This window comes from Sinocyclocheilus grahami, unplaced genomic scaffold (genome assembly GCF_001515645.1).
Source record: "Sinocyclocheilus grahami isolate Dianchi unplaced genomic scaffold, SAMN03320097.WGS_v1.1 scaffold627.1, whole genome shotgun sequence".
NCBI lineage: Eukaryota > Metazoa > Chordata > Actinopteri > Cypriniformes > Cyprinidae > Sinocyclocheilus > Sinocyclocheilus grahami.
Window position 1 is genome coordinate 59,375 of NW_015505806.1, and position 18,627 is coordinate 78,001.

General features: G+C 34.5%; 1 protein-coding gene across 1 annotated transcript in view; it reads left to right on the top strand.

Annotated features, from left to right (window-relative positions):
• LOC107557978 (transmembrane protein 266-like) overlaps nucleotides 1-18,627 on the top strand; it is a 63,043-nt gene that overhangs the window by 2,344 nt on the left and 42,072 nt on the right. Inside the window, exons 2-3 of the mRNA XM_016241576.1 lie at nucleotides 3,414-3,528; nucleotides 17,304-17,492. Coding sequence (XP_016097062.1) covers nucleotides 3,515-3,528; nucleotides 17,304-17,492 — 203 coding nt within the window. The 5' untranslated portion in view covers nucleotides 3,414-3,514. The remainder of the gene's footprint in view (nucleotides 1-3,413; nucleotides 3,529-17,303; nucleotides 17,493-18,627) is intronic.

An 18,627-nucleotide genomic window follows, 5' to 3' on the forward strand; every position in this document is an offset into this window, starting at 1 on the left:
TATAGGACTGTTGAGAATTATAATACAACGATTTCGATAAAATTTTGCTATTTATTTTTTTTATGTTGATGTACTTTAATAAACATGATATAACAGATCAGTAGCTCATGTGCATTTAAATATGAATAAAAGGGAAACCAGGACCAAGTGTTATACTTTTAAAGGGGTCATATGATGTTGCAAAATAACATTATTTTGTGTATTTGGTGTAATGAAATGTGTTTATGTGGTTTAAGGTTAAAAAAACACTTTCTTTTCCACATACTGTACATTATTGTTTCTCCCCTATGCCCCGCCTTTCTGAAACACATCGATTTTTACAAAGCTCATCGGTCTGAAAAAGCTAGGTGTGCTCTGATTGGCCAGCTATCCAGTGCGTTGTGATTGGCCGAATACCTCAAGCGTGAGACGAAAATGTTACGTCCCTTACTATATTGTTGATGCCGTGTCCGGCAGGAGCTACGAGACAAAAACATTAAAACCCATTATAAACGAGGCATTTGTTGCATCCAGTGGAGACATAATTACAGATTATAATGACTTGTACTGTCTTTTTACGCATTGCATTGCATTGCGCCGCATAAACATAAAACCATGTCTGCATTTGTGATCGGAGAAATGACAAACTACAAACGCTACTCTACACTACTCTTTGACTACACTGCAAATTCTTTAAATATAAAAACTTACCTACAGTCTGTGAGTCAGAACAGCCGGCATTGTAGTCTACTCTCCCAGGATCAGGAAACAGTCCTCCATAAAATGTGCTGCACACATCTGAATATTTGGGTTAGATATGTGGGGGCGTGTTAGAACGAGCCGTTTTAGGTAGGCGTGGTTGACTCTTAACTTTTATAAAGAATATCTCTTTGGATTTGAGACTTTAGTCTTTGCAACTTTACAGATCTTCTTTATGCACTAAGAGCTTGTAACACTCCAAAGAGAAAGGAAAAATTGAAATAATATGACCCCTTTAACAGAATATTTGATATCAGAACAAGATGTATTGGTATAAACCTAGAAAGGAGTACATTAGAAACAAATCTCCATTTAGAGGGTGTAAAGGAGTAGTTTATGCCAAAGTGAAAATCATGATTATAAAAAATATATATATATATTATTCTCTGAGAATTTCTTTATAACTATTTTGAAGATTTGAAAATTTTTCCATACAGCCCATAGTGACAAACACTGCCAGACTCCATAAAATAACAAAAACACATTAAAAAATAGCAAGCAGGAAATGTGCACTACATTCCAATTTGTTTGTTTTTTTATCAAATGATATTTACGAAAGTTGATATTTAAGTTGATAATCTTCCCTCTCTGTGAGGTATGAAAGTCACAATGAAACCGAAGTAGTGACAGATCTTTTCTACCGTATTGTGACCTACACTCAAGGGTAAGAGATTATCAAGACTTGGTTCCATCTATAGGTTGATGGAGGCAGGTCTGAATGCAAGCAGAAAGGTCAATTATTAGAAAGGTAAAAAATTACATAGAATAGGTTTAGATATGATGATATTGCCGGCTTTAACTAGATAACTGCTATATGTTGCATTATTGACATTTGAGAACATGTCTGATTCATGAATGAATCACAAACATACCAATCTAATTCATAAACAAATCATTCGGTCCAGTTAATTAAAAAGAATCAACTGATACAAATTTATATAATTTGTTCACCGATCCAGTTCACGGATCACTGAGTCGAACACGAGAACAAAATCACTAAGCAAATCATTCTTTAGAGTTGATTCTTTTCAATGAACCAGTCGAACCAGTTTTAATGAACCATTTCACAAATCAAACTATGCCTTTAAATTGATAATCTTATATAGTAAAAAAAAAAGATTCTAAAAGTATTTTAAATAAGCTAAATATATGTTGCAATCAGTGAAGCTCAATGAAATATATTTTTCAAAGAGAAAATATTATTTTCAACCTTCATATACCAAAACTTATTTCAAAATGTATTTTAAAGGCAAGACACTATATTTCCAATCTTACAGTAGCCTATATGTAGGCTAAATACAAATGAGGACAAAATAGCTTATTAGAGATCAAAACTAGATTTATATATATAATAATGTTCTCTTTTTTCATATATTGTATTGTCTTTTTTTTTTTTTTTTTTGGAACATTGTAAAGTCACTCCTTGCTGATTTGTATTTAAATATATTTTTATTTTTAAAATATATTTTCCAAAATATACAAAAAAACAGCCAATATATATTATAGAAAACATATTTCTGCAAATATATTTTGAAACCTCTTTTAGCAAATATATTTTTGGTATATTTTGAAAATAAATATTTTTTTGCTATATGGGATCATACAAACAAAAGGGGTTACAGAGAGCTAAAGATGATTCGTTTATACTTTCTTTGACCCTTTTAAAAGGGGTCCCTCAAACGGGACAAGACATATTCTTGTAGCGAAGGCTGGCCCTTTGAATTCCCAGAATTCATACTGTCCTACATATGGTATGCGTGTGTGAGCTGAGTGCATAGTGCTTCATTCACATTTAATAACAACCTCAACTCAATTAAAAAAAACAAGGTTATTATTGTACAAAGTCAGCTTGATTTTCAGCAGGGTAAGCATTACACAAAGCTCAGACTGCCTACGATTGCCCTTTTTTGTGTCAAGGTGCGATGAAGCTGTCAACCTTGGTATGGACAGGCATCAATAAAAAGAATGGTCCGTAGTGCTCGTTTACCACCGGCTTCAATCACTGAAGTGCTGTGATGAAAGCTTCATTTACTGAGACTGACAAATGCTGGTGTCTCAAACTCTCAGGCTGGGGGACGAGGTGAAACTAGTACACAAGACAAATCATATTAAGCCAAATAAGGCATAGCGTACACAGGTCCGTGAGACAGGAAGTCTGAATAGATGGAAGTGGGACAAGGTAGAGGAAAGGGGAAGATGTGAGGGTTTGTTTTAGCATTCTTGTTTAGGTGAAAGGTACTGTTTGCCTCTCATGCTAATGAAAAGTAATTTAAAGAAAAAATATCTATGCAATGTCTTTTCTTAATAGCATTAACAAACATTATTATGCAATAGAATGCTTAACAGATGATTATAAATAGGCCTATTAGCTATTAAATTTGATTAAGTTTCACAAAGAATGTCAAAAGTCCCAAGTGTGTGTGTGTGTGTGTGTGTATATATATATACAGTGGGTACGGAAGATCTAATATCTCCCTTCATTGGTTTTATTGCATAAGTGACAATTTCATTGCACCACAAGGATAACTGTGTCACGGCTGAACTAGATGTTCATGTGTTCATAAACATATAGTGGTGAATTTCAGCTTTAAAACACGCACAGAAGTTGCTAATAAGCCTTTACTTGATATTACGATGTGTTTAAAGAGAGTATGTTTCTCTGCCTTTCTCCTCAGGTGTGGTATGAGTGAAGTCGCCTCCGTCTAGCACAAACTAGAGCTCACGTTTGAGAGAGTCGAAAGAGGACGTCCATTCAGCAATTGCTGCACATCACACCATGAGCCAGCCACAGTGAGTGTGCAAGCTACAGTACATCCTACCTGCTTTATATTGCTGTGGATAGTAGTGTGAGAATGCTGCTGTGTGTATCGTGCACAGGAGAGTGTGTGTTGTGTTTGTGTGCGTTTACTCTTCGGTAACACTAATTGTTTAGATTTTTTTGTCCCCTTTGTTTCATTTGAATACTTTTTGGAGTGTAGTTTTTCAAAAACATTTTTGGTTTATCTCATTCTTCAGATTGTGTTGTTCGAACATTATTTGTACAGTGATTTGTCAAACAAGTCTGGTCCTACCATAAATAGGTTACATATTCAGTATTAATAATATTGGTACTATATACTGTGGTTACTGCTGTATGTATATATCATATCATATAATCATAAATCATCAAAATATGATGATTTGATACGTATCATATTTAGAAATATTATAATCAAAAATAGATACGCTGCTGTTCAGAAGTTTGTGGTCGTTAATATTTTTTTTTTGTTTTTTTTTAATTATCTTCTGCTCACCATGGCATTTATTTGATGAAAAATACAGTAAAAATAGTAGTATTGTGAAATAGTATTACAATTTAAAATGAACTGTTTTCTATTGTAATTTTTATTTTAAAATGTAATTTATTTCTGTGATCAAAGCTGAATTTTCAGCATCATTACTCCAGTCTTCAGTGTCACATGATCCTTCAGAAATCATTCTGATATGCTGATTGGCTGCTCGAGAAACATTATTATTAATGTTGTAAACAATTGTGCCACTTAATATTTTTGTGGAAACAATGATACATTTTCAGGATTTTTTTGATGAATAGAAAAGAGCTGCATTTATTTGAAACCGTAAGACTTAAAAAAAAATTTATAATGAAGTGTTGCTGAAGTATTAATTTCTTTCAAAAAAAAAAAAAAAAGTATTGACGACCCCAGACTTTTTAATGGTAGTGTAAATGCATATTTATCATGCAAGTAAACGTACAATGGTTGCTGGACAATTTTCAAGCCGCTAATATTATTAAACATGACAGGAAAAATACTTTCAAACAGGTTCCCCAAACAGACCCATCTGCCATTGGTCAGAAAAACTCATAACAATATGATAACAAATGATTAGTTACGCCGCCCAGATTCACAAAAATAATTAGTTACGTTGCGGTGTTGGGCTGGTCAGGGTGCAAGATGTGACTAAATTAGGACTGGGAAATATTTAACAATTAAAAAAAAATTACATTACCTACAGATAGACATTAAGACATCTTTCTTGACAAGGTCAGTCCAGCATATGAATGTTCTTAATTGACTCGTCATCTTCAGCAGCAGGAGCCGCAGCGCATCTCACTCGAGATCCATGTGTTTGCTTTGCAGCAGGAGGAGTGTGATATCGTAATTTATAGCCACACACTGTTCTGCAGTCAGGTGCTCAGTGTGTCCTCAGATTCATGTAGAGAATGCGAGATCCTATCTGCCCTTTCCACAACTGTTCTAGGATCAGCAGCACAGATGCTGACTTGGTCTTCTTAGGTGAAGTCATGACGTTACTTTTGCATTACATTCTCACAGAATCAGGCCACCTTACCCAATTTAATTTGATGCAAGGGAAAATAAGTCTGTGAGGTAAAGATGTACAGTCTGTTAAGTATATTGTATTGTCATGTGGCTGGTGTTGATCGCTAAGTCTGTGAAATGTTAAGTTCATTGTGGACTTCAAACATGATTTGTAAAAATTATGTATTTGTTCGTAAAATGCATATGTACGTTTTTGCATAGGCGCTGAAACTATTAAATCAACCTGTTGTTGACTGCATCTAATGTAAACTTGCACTTACAACTTTAGAGACATACAAATGTTTATGAAACTTTTGATGTTCATGATATCGCATATCACTTAAAGTATCACTTAAAGTACCTTTTATATATGCTTAACTTTAGAGACGTACAAATGTTTACAAATCTTTAATGTTGATGATGTTGTTGATAACCATACAATAGCATCATATCAGCCGCGCCTAAACCATAAAACCTTTTATGTATGTACAACTTTACGGATGTACAAATGTTTACAAATCATTGGATGTTGTTGATAATCTTACATTAGTATCAAATCATTTATGTACGTACAACTTTACAGTCATACACAATAGCATTGTGTCGACACATCTAAAACGTAAACCCTTTTATGTAGAGCTTTTCAAGCATACAAATGTTTACAAATCCTTTGACTTGGATGTTGTTGATAAACATGCAATAGCATTGTCAGTACTTAAAACATAAACCCTTTTATGTACAACCTTACAAAATCAATTTACAAATCATTTGATGTTTATTGTGTATCATGTTCATGATATTTTTGCTAAAACCATTTACATATGCATAAATTTAAATGTTTAAAAATCCTTTTTACAATAGCATTGCATTGGACAGCACCTAAAACGTAAACCCTTTTATGTCTGTACAACTTTACAGACATATGTTTACAAATCCTTTGATGTTGATGTAGTTGATTAGCTTTCAGTAGCATCGTATCGACAGAGCCTAAAACCTAAACACTTTTGTGTATAACTTTAGAGATGTACAAATGTTAACAAATTGTTTGATGTTGTTGACAAACAGCATTGTATTTACAGAGCTTAAAATGTTAACCCTTTCACGTAAAACTTCAAAGATGCACAAATGTTTACAAATCATTTGGCGTGGATAAAAATGCAATAGCGTTGTATCAACAGCGCTTTATGCTAACTTTATGTTAGTTTAACTCTTTTATGTACAACTAAAAAAATGTTTACAAATCCTTTTATGCTTATTGTGTATTATGTTCATGATATTGTTGCTAGGCGTGCAGTATCAACCCATTGACAGCATTTGAAGCATAAAACCATTTGCATACATATGCATACATTTAAATGTTTAAAAATCATTTGATGTGCAGCATTGTATCAGCAGCACCTAAAACTTAAATCCTTTTACATACAACTTCACAGAAAAGTTTACAAATCATTGTCAGGTATGTTGTTGATAAGTGTACAATAGCATTGTATCACAGCACTTAAAACATAAAACGGACATACACATGCTTCCGAATCCTTTAATGTTCATGATATTGACATATCTATGCAAATGTTTCAAAATGTATGTGTGCTTGAAACACACTTTACATACAAATAGCTATGAATACCAATGAGATAGTCATCGATTGACTGTACTTCTGTCCCTCACAGCCTTATTTCTGTTTGTGTCAAATTAAAGGAATATTAAACAAGAATCAGCTCTGAAGTACAACCAATACTAGCACCGGTGTCAGTTTGTATATTGTATTATGAAGAAGTGCTCGGTGTGTGGCCCTCACAGGAAGCTCCTGTATTCTGATGGCAGTGGTTTCGGTGTCCAGGGAGAGGAGGAGAGGGAGGTTTTGGAGGTTGGTAGTGAATGCAGAGTGGATTACTTCAGCTGCCGTCTTTGTTCATCAGAGCTGCACTTGTGTACTGTGCATTCAGAGCGAGTCTGAGACACGGGAGTAAGCAGCAGAGAATAACATGATACATTTGACTCAATTACACACCACAGGATAGATTGCAAGTATACCGCAAAAGTCCTTAAATTAAATCAAACCAAAACCGCCATGTGGATATTATTTACACATGCAGCATGTATTACTGATCTTGTGTTGTGAGAAATAGACCTACAAATGCTTAAAGCGAGGAAAGTCAACAACACAAGGATCTAAGGATTATTTCACAGCTGGTTGTTCAGGAGCATCAATACAGAAAACTTTTTTTATAATCTACATGACAAATGTAATTTTCTTTACTGTTTGGACATATTTTCTATTACAGCGAAGTTGGAACGAGAGACTAGGTTTGAACTAAAACTTGCAAAAGTATGGTTTTGATTTAAGGTCCTAATGCGACACTTGCCATTTTGACAAAATAACTGCACAAACATACCACACAAGTCCCAAGGACTTCGTTTTTATTTTATAAAAAGATATAAAGCATTTTATTTAGTTTAGTTTTGTCTTGTTTTTTTATTTTATACAGATAAAGAACAAAAATATTTGTTGATAATTTTTTATAGAAAATCTAGAAACTACACCTGAATGGGTAACAGTGTTGACATTGTATCCTAAAATAAGCTGTTACACAAGAGGGTCTAGATATTTGGGTGAAAATGCTGATTTTTATACTGATTATTGTAGATTTCCCATAAATTAAAGAAAAAATATATGGTTGATTTGGTTGTTTTTAAAAAAATAATTAAATTAGAAATAATGTTGGTAACAGGGTTGAAAAAATATATATAAAAAACAGAATTGTACTATTTGTCTTTGTGTTAGAAAGGATACAGATAAACTTGGACATTTTCATATTTTGTTACATTTTTGTAATGGGGAAAGTCATGTGGTAACAGGGTTGCACACACACTGTAGACACAGTTTAACATTTTCAGATGTTTTTGTTAATTAAGGTTAATTAGAAATTGGAAATAGACATTTAAAAATAGATACATTTTTGTTAATTAAGATAAATTAATAATTTGATGTGGCATTATGCATTAAAACTTGGCCACCCTTGCAGGTGCTGCTTTGTTGCTTTTTTTTTATTGTGTCAGTTTTTTGTCAGATATGTCAAGGTTGCTGTTTTATAACCCTTGCTTTTTGAATTTGCATCAGATGATGATATGATACAAATAATATAACTATATTCAGCCTGTATATTTATGATATCATGTAGCTGGAGTGAAGTAACTGAGGTTGTTCCATAGTGCCGTTCTACAATCGTGACACAGATGTGCTTCAGTATTCTCTGACCAAGTTCTGAGTGTTTTGATCATCACCTGGTCCTGTTATTATTGTTTGTATATTTCCTTCTATTCACCACACAGGGTGTGTGTGTGTGTGTGTGTGTGTGTGTGTGTGTGTGTGTGTGTGTGTGTGAGTGAGTGTGCAGACGTACATGCATACTCATGTGCTCATGTTTTCACACACGCATGCTTACATGCACTCTGACACACCCTGAGGACGCCTTTGTGCTTGAAACAGGTCACCTAACATTTGGCCTCCGCTGTTCTGTCTAATGAGGTCTGCCTCTTAATTTTCTGCAAAAGCTGATAATTTTCTCATCGTGACATTCAACATTTACAACACAGTCCTCTCTGCTTGTTCTACTTGAAGACTATAGTACCATCCAGTTTAACTAACAGTCACTGTTTATGATTTGACTATATAATAATAATATATTCCACATTAAATGATGTTGCACACAAACTGTGGGACAGTTTTGCATACATTTTAAATGTTAAATGTTTTTAATTAAAATTAGTTGATTTAAAGTGTTAAAATATATTATTTATTGCAGTGAATTGAATATCAATTCAACAGAAGTATGTAAAAATTATTACATTGTTTAATAACCTGGAAGGATACAGTTGAGAAGGTGGTGCAAAAAAAATCACCATTTGGTAATTCATACTATAAATTTCATACTATATTAGTTTTATATTACATAATAGGTTATCATCACATCTAATAGTTCATAACACAACAAAAAACATGGGATTTGTGCCACTAATGCTTCAAAATCAAGTCATGGGCCACTGTACCATATGCTTTAATTTCTCATAGCTTTGATATATAGTCTTTAATGCCTCTGCAAAAAAAAAAGAGGTCATGCAAACACCGTGAGCTACAACACCAGACATCTGTTCTGATCAAAATATTCTTCAGAATAACTTGCTTTGCATCTTGGGTTTGGTCCAAATTAATATTTTCTGGTCTCACAATATGCTGACACACATTTTTTCACCATAATCTGGTTCATAACACACCAAAGCTGTGTTCTTATTTAACTTCAAAATACTGCTCAATGTCACACAAGTCTCCACAATATGACTGTGGCAGAAGAATGAAGTGAATCCTTCAGACATTATTATATCAAGGCCAACCTATGCAAAGCACTTTGATTGGGACATGGGAATCTCACAGCTGCTGACTAACACAAACTGATGGCTCACCGGATGAATGCTGGTTGCAGCATCTGGCTGTGAAGGTCTAACAGATGTTACTGGGATATCACTTGACACCCCTTTTGTACCCCATATGCAGTTTTACTACCTTATTTCAAGGCCTATGTGTGGACTTTATGTATTTACAGTATATAGTAAATAACTTCTCACCTGTATCACTGATAATTTGTAGGGCACACTTAGTTTTCTGCCTCATTAATATTGTCCTCTGCAAACTGCTAGCAAGCTGTAATGAAGCTTATATCTTCTCTGTGATTTGCAGTGTTTAGCGTGTACGGAAACCCATCAAGGGAGGTGTTATGATGACTTTAGTGCATCCCATCCTGAAACAGCATTTTATTGTCTTATAGGGTCACAGATTCTCATAACTCAAATCTGTACTAAAGGAACTTGATATTAAAGAGAAATGTTTAAATGTCCCAAAGATATTTATTAATTGATGCTTATTTCTCCACACTGTTTTCACCTCATTTTGATTTACAAGTGCAAAATCACACCTCTGTATAAATAATAAAAAGTCATTATTATTGTCATATGCCTTGTGTTCGCCAAATTAGACTTGAAGTGTAAATTATACTTCATATTTGTGTTGTTGGTAATCATTATAGTTTGTATTAGAAGTTATTTAAAGGGGGGTCCAATGCTATTTCATGCATTCTGAGCTATTCACATTGTTAAAGAGTTTGATTCTCGTGCATGGCCAAAAATTTGGACGTATGATGGAGAATTTCTGTGCCAAATACACTCCTTTTTCTCTAAGTTTTGGAAAGAACCCAGCGTTAAGGGAACAGTGGATGCAATTTGTTTTTCCGAGGCAGCAAGAGAGTTTCACAGGAGTGTTTGTTTGTTCCCGTCATTTCAGTGCCGAAAGTTTTATAAACAAGGCCCAGTTCGACACTGGATTTGCACATCGTTTGATACTGAAATATAGAGTGCTTCCAGTGATAAAAGATCCCTGTCATGAGTCGGAACCGCAGGCGGTAAGTAAAACTACAACAAATTTCTGTGTTTTGTTGGCAATCAGTGCGTAAGTGCTCGTGACTCTTTAGCTCCGCCCACGGCGCACCTCCAGTAGCTCGGCTGTTTTCAAAGAGAATCGTAAAGCTATATCTTTCTTTTATAAATCTGATCAAACTAAAGATTTATAAGATATGAAGGATGCAAAACTACTGTATAGATACTCCAAAAAATACTATGGAAGTCAATGGGGACCAGAAACTTGTTACCAACATTCTTCAAAATATCTTCTTTTGCATTCAGATAGGTTTGGAACAACTTGAGGGTGAGTAAATGATGACAAAATGTTCATTTTAGTGTAGACTATCCCTTTAATTAACCTAACCCGTGATTGGCAGTGGATTTGTCCGCATGCCTGCATAGTATCCTCTTGCGGATTCACTGAGGTTCATGTTCAGTCGAGCGCTGCACTTTTCAAGTGAAGGTGCTTTCACTTTGCCGTCTGTGCGTTTCTATGGTCGAGCGCAGCGTGAGGTGCAGGCTATTTAGATACTGCAGAAGATTACAGCATCTCTGTGAAACACCTGTCTAGAGACCAGCAGTTCCTCTTAAAACAACAACAATATGTTCTGTGTGTTCAAAACAGAAACATATATACTCCTTTTTTAAGTTTCTTAACATACACTCTTAAAAATAAAGGTGCTTCACGATGCCATAGAAGAACCTTTTTGTCTAAATGGTTCCATAAAGAACCTTTAACATCTGAAGAACCTTTCTGTTTGACAAAAGGTTCTTTGTGGCGAAAGAAGGTTCTTCAGATTATAAAAAGGTAAGAAAGAGATGGTTCTTTAAAGAACCTTTGACTGAATGTTTCTTTGTGGAACCAAAAATGGTTCTTCTATGGCATCGCTTGAAGAACCTTTTGAAGCACCTTTATTTTTAAGAGTGTACATAAAACATTTTTATTATTTTTGTACCTGAGGATTACTGGAATAACCAACACAATGTCCTTGAAAGTGTTAAAAAAACGAGGGGAAAGGCTATGGATGGAATTGTGCAAATGGTTTATTTGTAATTTTATATTTTTATTATAATCAATTATTACATATAAAAACGTAAAAAATTATGTAATATATAAAAATAAAAAAAGTACAAAAACAAAAAATGTCCCCTCAAGGTTAGCAGTTCTATTGGGGTATTTTTGTAAATACACATTTTTGGTAACCAGTTTTTATTTACAATGTATTGAAGCTATAAAGCTGGAAACCGTAGTAACCCATAAACTTGGTAGGTGGGGGTTAATGTTCTTCCCTGTGGGCTACTTTCTTATTTATTTCTATTGATCCTCTCCAGCTGATTTATGACTGTGCGCTGTAAACTCACTGGGGGGAAAGTGATGCGCCAGCTAGTTTAGTTCAGTCAGTGGAAATAAAAATAATTGTAGAGGATATGGCACAACACCTTCTGAATTAAAAATGTCTATTTATGCGTGTGTGTAACCTAATCTGGTAACACTTTATTTCAAGGACCAATTCTCCGTATTAAATGATTAGTTCACTTCCAGAATAAAAATGTCCTGATAATTTACTCACCCCCATGCAGTGGTGGAAAGAGTACTGAAAAAATATACTCAAGTAAAAGTGCCATTACCCTCCAAAAAATGTAGTGTGAGTAGAGTAAAAGTACTTGTCCAAAAAACTACTTGAGTAAGAGTAAAAGAGTAGCCTATTTAAAAGTACTCATGAGTATTGAGTAGTGAGTACTGAGCTGTGGATTCTACCCCCTCATAATAAACGCTGTACAATGCATTAAATAGCGAGTTATTTCTGGGAAAACACACACATACACGACTCTATGCTGAGCTACGGCGGTCTCGGTGAATCAGCAGCATCCACAACTGAACGGAACAAAAAGTGTTGAACTTGAACATTGTTTATGCGCGAGTGCACTTGCTAAATGAAGGCGGATTGTATAAAATCGATTTAAAAAAAAAAAAAACTTTTTGCAGCGCGAATCACGCGCTCAAACTCATCAAAAGTCAACAAGTTCAACAAGCAACAATGATTTATCCAAGTGACCGCTGCAGAACGCATGCAAGAGAGAGAGACGAGGCAGCGCAGATCGCGCGTCTTATAAGTGAGTGGGAGTTTACCGAAAGTGGCACTTGCGGTACTTAATTAATGTAACGTGAGTATTTGTAATTCGTTACTTCACACCCCTGCCCCCATGTCATCCAAGATGTTCATGCCTTTCTGTCATAAGTCGCAAAGAAATTAAGTTTTTTTTTCCATATAATGGACTTCAATGGTGGCCAATGGTCCAAATTGCCGTTTCAATGCAGCTTCAAAGGGCTCTACACAATCCCAGCTAAATTCTTTAAAAATCCTACAATGTGATTTTCTGGATTTTTTTTTTCTTCTCATTTTGTCTCTCATAGTTGAGGTATACCTATGATGAAAATTACAGGCCTCTCTCATCTTTTTAAGTGGGAGAACTTGCACAATTGGTGGCTGACTAAATACTTTTTTCCCCCACTGTATATATTTTATTTTTTTTGTTTACCTTCTTGCCATAAAGAGAAATGTAAAATTAAAAAAAAATTGTTGAAATCAATAAATTTCAATTAATTAGCTGTGTGAATGGTATGTAATCATGTATACTAATAAAATAATAATAAGTTTAATTTATATAGCACCTTTCCCAAGCTCAAGGACAAGAAGGACAAGCTCAAGGACTCTTAGAGAAGAGTCAAGAATGATACCCAAGTTTTTAACTGTGGCAGATGGAATAATTGATGTGGCTTCGAGGTCAAATCTAGGGGCATTTGTTATGTTTTTTGTTACAGTTTGGGGCCCGACAAGTAAGATGTCTGTTTTAGTCAAATTCAAACTGAGAGAGTTGGAGCTAAGCCGGGTCTTTAACTCATTGACGCATGACAATAGAGATGCAGTCTGGTGAATACCGAGTCAGGTCGGCAGGAAGTGTATATCTGAATATCATCGGCATAGCAGTGGTACGAGGGGCATAATATAAATGTCCGAGGGGCATAATATAAATAAATAATAATGGCCCTAGGACTGAGCCCTGTGGCACACCCTGTTTAAGAGGGACAGAGGGAGATGTATGTAATCTGATTATTAGAATTTTAAAATGTCATATAATCATTTCTAATCAGGCACTCCTAAGTGTGGTTGGGTGTGATTTTACAGATAACTGGGGAACTAGGGCCTCTCGGGCTCCTGTAACCCCCTCTAATTACATCAAAACTTGGTCTCATGTCTGTGTCCTCTACTACTTGTCCTGTGGTGTGATGAACAGAAACTCTTTGTGGGCGTTGTGCCACTAGCGAACACTCATCAGTACCTGACAGCGCTATGGCTTTGTGTATGGTTATTTGGAAATGTGATTTTGATGCCCTGAACAGTTTGTGCGTGTCAGGACTGATTAGAATCCTGTTAGCAATCAGTGGGAAGCAGTGCCAAATGTGCAGATAGCATCAGGGAGGACGGGACGCCACATGCTGAGGCCGTCCTTTACCAGCCAGCCAGCATGAAGGTTGTGAAAAGAGATTTTGGGGAGAAGGGCTGTCATGGAGCATTATGGTATGTGTAAAGCTATGATAATGTACAGTACACTACTGTAATTTATTGTATACTTCAGTTAAAATCATATGGGAGAAAAATAAAATATTAAGTATTTTTTTTGTTTGTTTTATTTTTTAATTGTGACATTCAATTTATGGCAATTAACCATATTTCCTCCCATTACCATAGTTTGTCCAGATGTATTAATTTTAATGATTGAATTTTTTTTTTTTTGTAATTGTAAAATTTACTAGCAATTTCTAAGTGAAAATTATTTCAATTTTTCATTGTATTATAGTATAGTAGTATTTATGAATATTAAGCTTTTATTTTTGTATTTTTAATTTTACTTTAATATTTAGTCATTTTGTAATGTGTTTTTGTAATTTTTTTACTATTTAGGTTTACTTTTTATTTCAGTTTTATGTGTGGCAATATTTCAGCTTTTTTTCTTCCAATATTTGTGTTTTACTTTATTTCAATTAAAAATGTTTTTAGCAGTTTTAGTTAACAATATTAACACTGCAATGGTCATTTCCTTTACTGAATTACAATTTTAAAAAGTAAAGCAATAAATCAAATGCTTCTAAATTACTAATTGCTACTTAATACAAAATACTAATACTATTTTGTAAATACTAAATAATTATATACATATTTAAAAAATAATATTACTAAAATCCCAATTAATTTAAAGATTATGTTATGTTTTTTTTAATGGCCCAAAAAAATACATTTTCTTTATATATTCTTATATATTTCAAAAACAATATTTCTATCTTTTTATTCTGAGGTAAAATATAACATGTCCTAGACAGATTTCTTCAGATTCACCCAATTATTCATCATACATTCATGTTTGATACATTGTTTGCTCAAAACACAACGCACACAGATAAAATAAGAGGCTTTTCTGGAGAAATTACAGTACGTTTGGGTCCACAGCCATTAACATTTTAAAGATTGGGATGAGCCAATATCCAGCAGAAACACTTCCCAGCATAAAATCACCATCTCATAATGTCAATCCATACATTTATACAGTACAGTATAGTCTCTCTGTTGACCCTGTATTCACAGTGGCAATGTTTCGTTTTTCTCCTCCTTCTCTGTACTATTACAAGCTTCCTTTTTTGTTCCCCTCCTCTTTTTTTTTCTTTGCACTGGCATAATTTATCTCCCCTCATCCGGCACGCCTGGGACGGAAGCCAAAACCCAGGTTTCTGCCCCTCTCTGCCTCTGTTCTGTCCTTTCTTCTGCCCTTCATTAAGCCGTCTTAAGGGTCGCGAGTATTGATTTCAGTTATGAGCATACATTATGATCACAATTATTACATTGCCGCTTATTTTGGAAGTACGACCACTTGTCTGACTGCACAGATGGCTAGTTTTCATGCCCTCTATGCTGTTAACTGCAATTAAAGGAGTAGTTATACCAAAAATGTTGTCATTGTTTACTCTATCCTAAACACATCTGGGTGAACTGTTCCTGTAAGTTTGCACAATATCAAGAGCAAACAGTGAATTGTAAGCATTCCAGAAGTATATATTCATTGCCTTGTTTGCTCTGAGATTGAGAACAGCAATCCCAGTCTGCAAACGTGAGTAGAATCAGTGCACTGAATCCAATAAATCAAAGACAGAACGGGGCAGAACCGGCCATGACATCCAACTGTGGGGCTTTGTTGTTTTGCCACAATATTCTGTGTTGAAATTCTCTCGATACCTCATTATTGTGGGATGCGACGCATGATGGTGCGACCATGATGAATATTCTGGGTTTAGGAATCAATCTAGACACGTGGGACGCCGGCCTCAACTTGATCTGCTTTCATGCATTTCTTATGTAGCCATTGAGGTTTCAGACGCATTTCCATATTCTATGTCTGCTATTTGTGGCCGTGCCCTATTTGAGATTCCTCAATCTGCTTGCCGGCTGTCTTAGAGTCACATCAGTCGGCAATCTGCAGGAATACGTCTCAATAATGGGATTCTGGGTCTCTGTGGCATTTGTGATTCAGTTCCCTCTCCTGTTGCTAGTCGTTCATTGTGCTTGGCTCATGCATCATGCATTGTTGGGAAAAAAAAACACGCTCCTCATCCCTGACCTCTCCTGCGTTCTTAAACATGGCATTTTTTTTCCTCTTCTTTATGCCATATATACAGTTCCCCTTGTGTATAGCTTTTGTATGCTTTGTCTTTCCTTCGGAAGTGGCGGTTTTCCATATACTAACTCCAGGACTCTTATTTATTGCCTTATTTCCTGTTTTTGTGCTGCACACTTCTGATATGGGGCCTGCCATTGTTTGCTGTTTAAAGTCAACATGAAACAACCCATTTTGCTTCCATATCGTGACATATTTCCAAATGAAATAAAGACATCAGTGTTGGAGAAAGTTACTAATTGTGTTACTTAGTTACTTTTGCGTTACTTTTTGTCACATGGGCTGGGCTTGCTTATTTGTTTTTAAATAACAAAAAACAAAAGTAAAATTTTTGGCAAGTGTAAGGCCCCTTTCACACAAGAGTGAAATGAATAAGCCTCAGACTAAAGGAAGTGCTTTCTGCCTCTGCACTTACTCCCAATTTCTCTCAACATAGGTAAGGGGAAAGATGTCAGTGAATAAATGGGAAAACAAAGTAACTTGCGTTACTTATTTATAAAAGTAACTCAAATATTTCATTGTAAATTTAAAAGTAATGCGTTACCTTAGTAGTTATTTTGGAACTTGTAATGTGTTACCCCCAACACTGGATAAAATAATAATAATAATTAAAAAAATAAAATAAAATTACGCAGTGCCTCAAATGAATCAGTGAGTCATTTTAGTGAATCAGTTCTTAGGGATAGTCAGTATGAATGAAGCAGTTTGTGGAAGTCAGGTGCTTGCTTTAAATGAATCTTTCCAGTGCACTGATTGGAAATTGTTTAGTTGAATGAAGTGGTTTCTGAAGGTGTTTAGAGGATGGCGGCTGCAAAACATTTTGGTGAAAGATTATGATAAATCAATGCACTGATAAATCATTCACAGTAAGACCAGAAACATGTTAAAGTACACAGTGTCAGATTTCATTTCATGTTGACTTCCCATTTGTGATAATAGGTAGATGGTTTCATTTACTCTGTTCAATATGTAAAGTCTTTGTGGTAATCCAGGTTATTTTTAAGGTAATCTTATTTAAGACCATTCACATAACAAGACAATAGAGTAGTGTGTCCCGTGTGTCCCCAGGCCCCCTCAGCAGGCGGCAGCGCCGGATCTGGAGGTGATCTCCCGGCAGGTGGAGGATGAAGGCCAGTGCATGGCTCCAGTGCAGCTGGTCAGCTTCGCCTACAGGGACCTTCCTCTAGCTGCCCTGGACCTCTCGCTGGCCGGATCCCAGTTACTTTCCAATCTGGACGAAGAGGATAACCAAGAGGGGTAAGAAACTGCGAGTACACCAGTGATACTGCACAGAAACACATACACACACGTTTACGTGGTTGCGTAATTGGGGACTTCCCACTGATTCCAGTGCTATGTAACTAACCCAAATCCAAAAATAGAACTTCTTAGAAGTGAATATAGACATTTAGACTAAATAATTAATAAATAATAATAATAATAATAATTTTTTCCCTTTTGAACACACTCACAAATTTTTCTAAGTGAAAGTTATTTCTCACCAAATTTTTTTCAGTGCACCCATAAAGAATAAAGTAATAAAAATATATTAAATTAATATTAAATATATATATATATATTTTTATGTAATGTCCCCAAATTGAGTTTTTTTATTAACTATTATAAATATGATAAATATTAACGTATCACTATTAACTATTTTTAATAAGTTAATAACTATTTTATGCTAAGTATGTATACACACAAGAACTAATGATTTGAAAAACATGATAATATTAAATGTAGAGGCATAATATAACATTTTTTAATCTGAAATTAAACATTTCCAATAGACCAAATTAGCACTTCTAAGTTTTGCACTACTCTCTAACGTAACATTTTGACAGTCTCTCTTTGTTAGCGTTCTTGTCACAGTGCCACTTTCAGTTATCATCGGATAAAGGATTCCGCCGAAACGTACGCTAAGCTGGGAGAAAAATATTCAGATATTGATTTTGTATGTCAAAATTTCATGTTGTGTTGCTTGCGGTTTCTTTGTATTTATTTTAATTTACTAGCAATTTCTGAGTGAAAATGGTTTCTCACCGATTTTTTTTCAGTGCACCCATAAAGAATAAAATAATAAAAATATATTTAATTAATATTCATATATTTATTAACAAACATTATTTTTAAGTATTTTTTATTTTATTTTATTTTTTTTTTATTTTATGTCCCCAAATGCCGTTTTATGTTTTTCTGGGTGAAAGTTGTTTCTCACCTATTTTTTTCAGTGCACCCATAAGGAATAAAATAATAAAAATATATTAAATTAAATATATTTAATATATTTAAATATATACTTAATATATATATATTAAGTATATATATATATATATATATATATATATATATATATATATATATATATATATATATATATATTGTATAT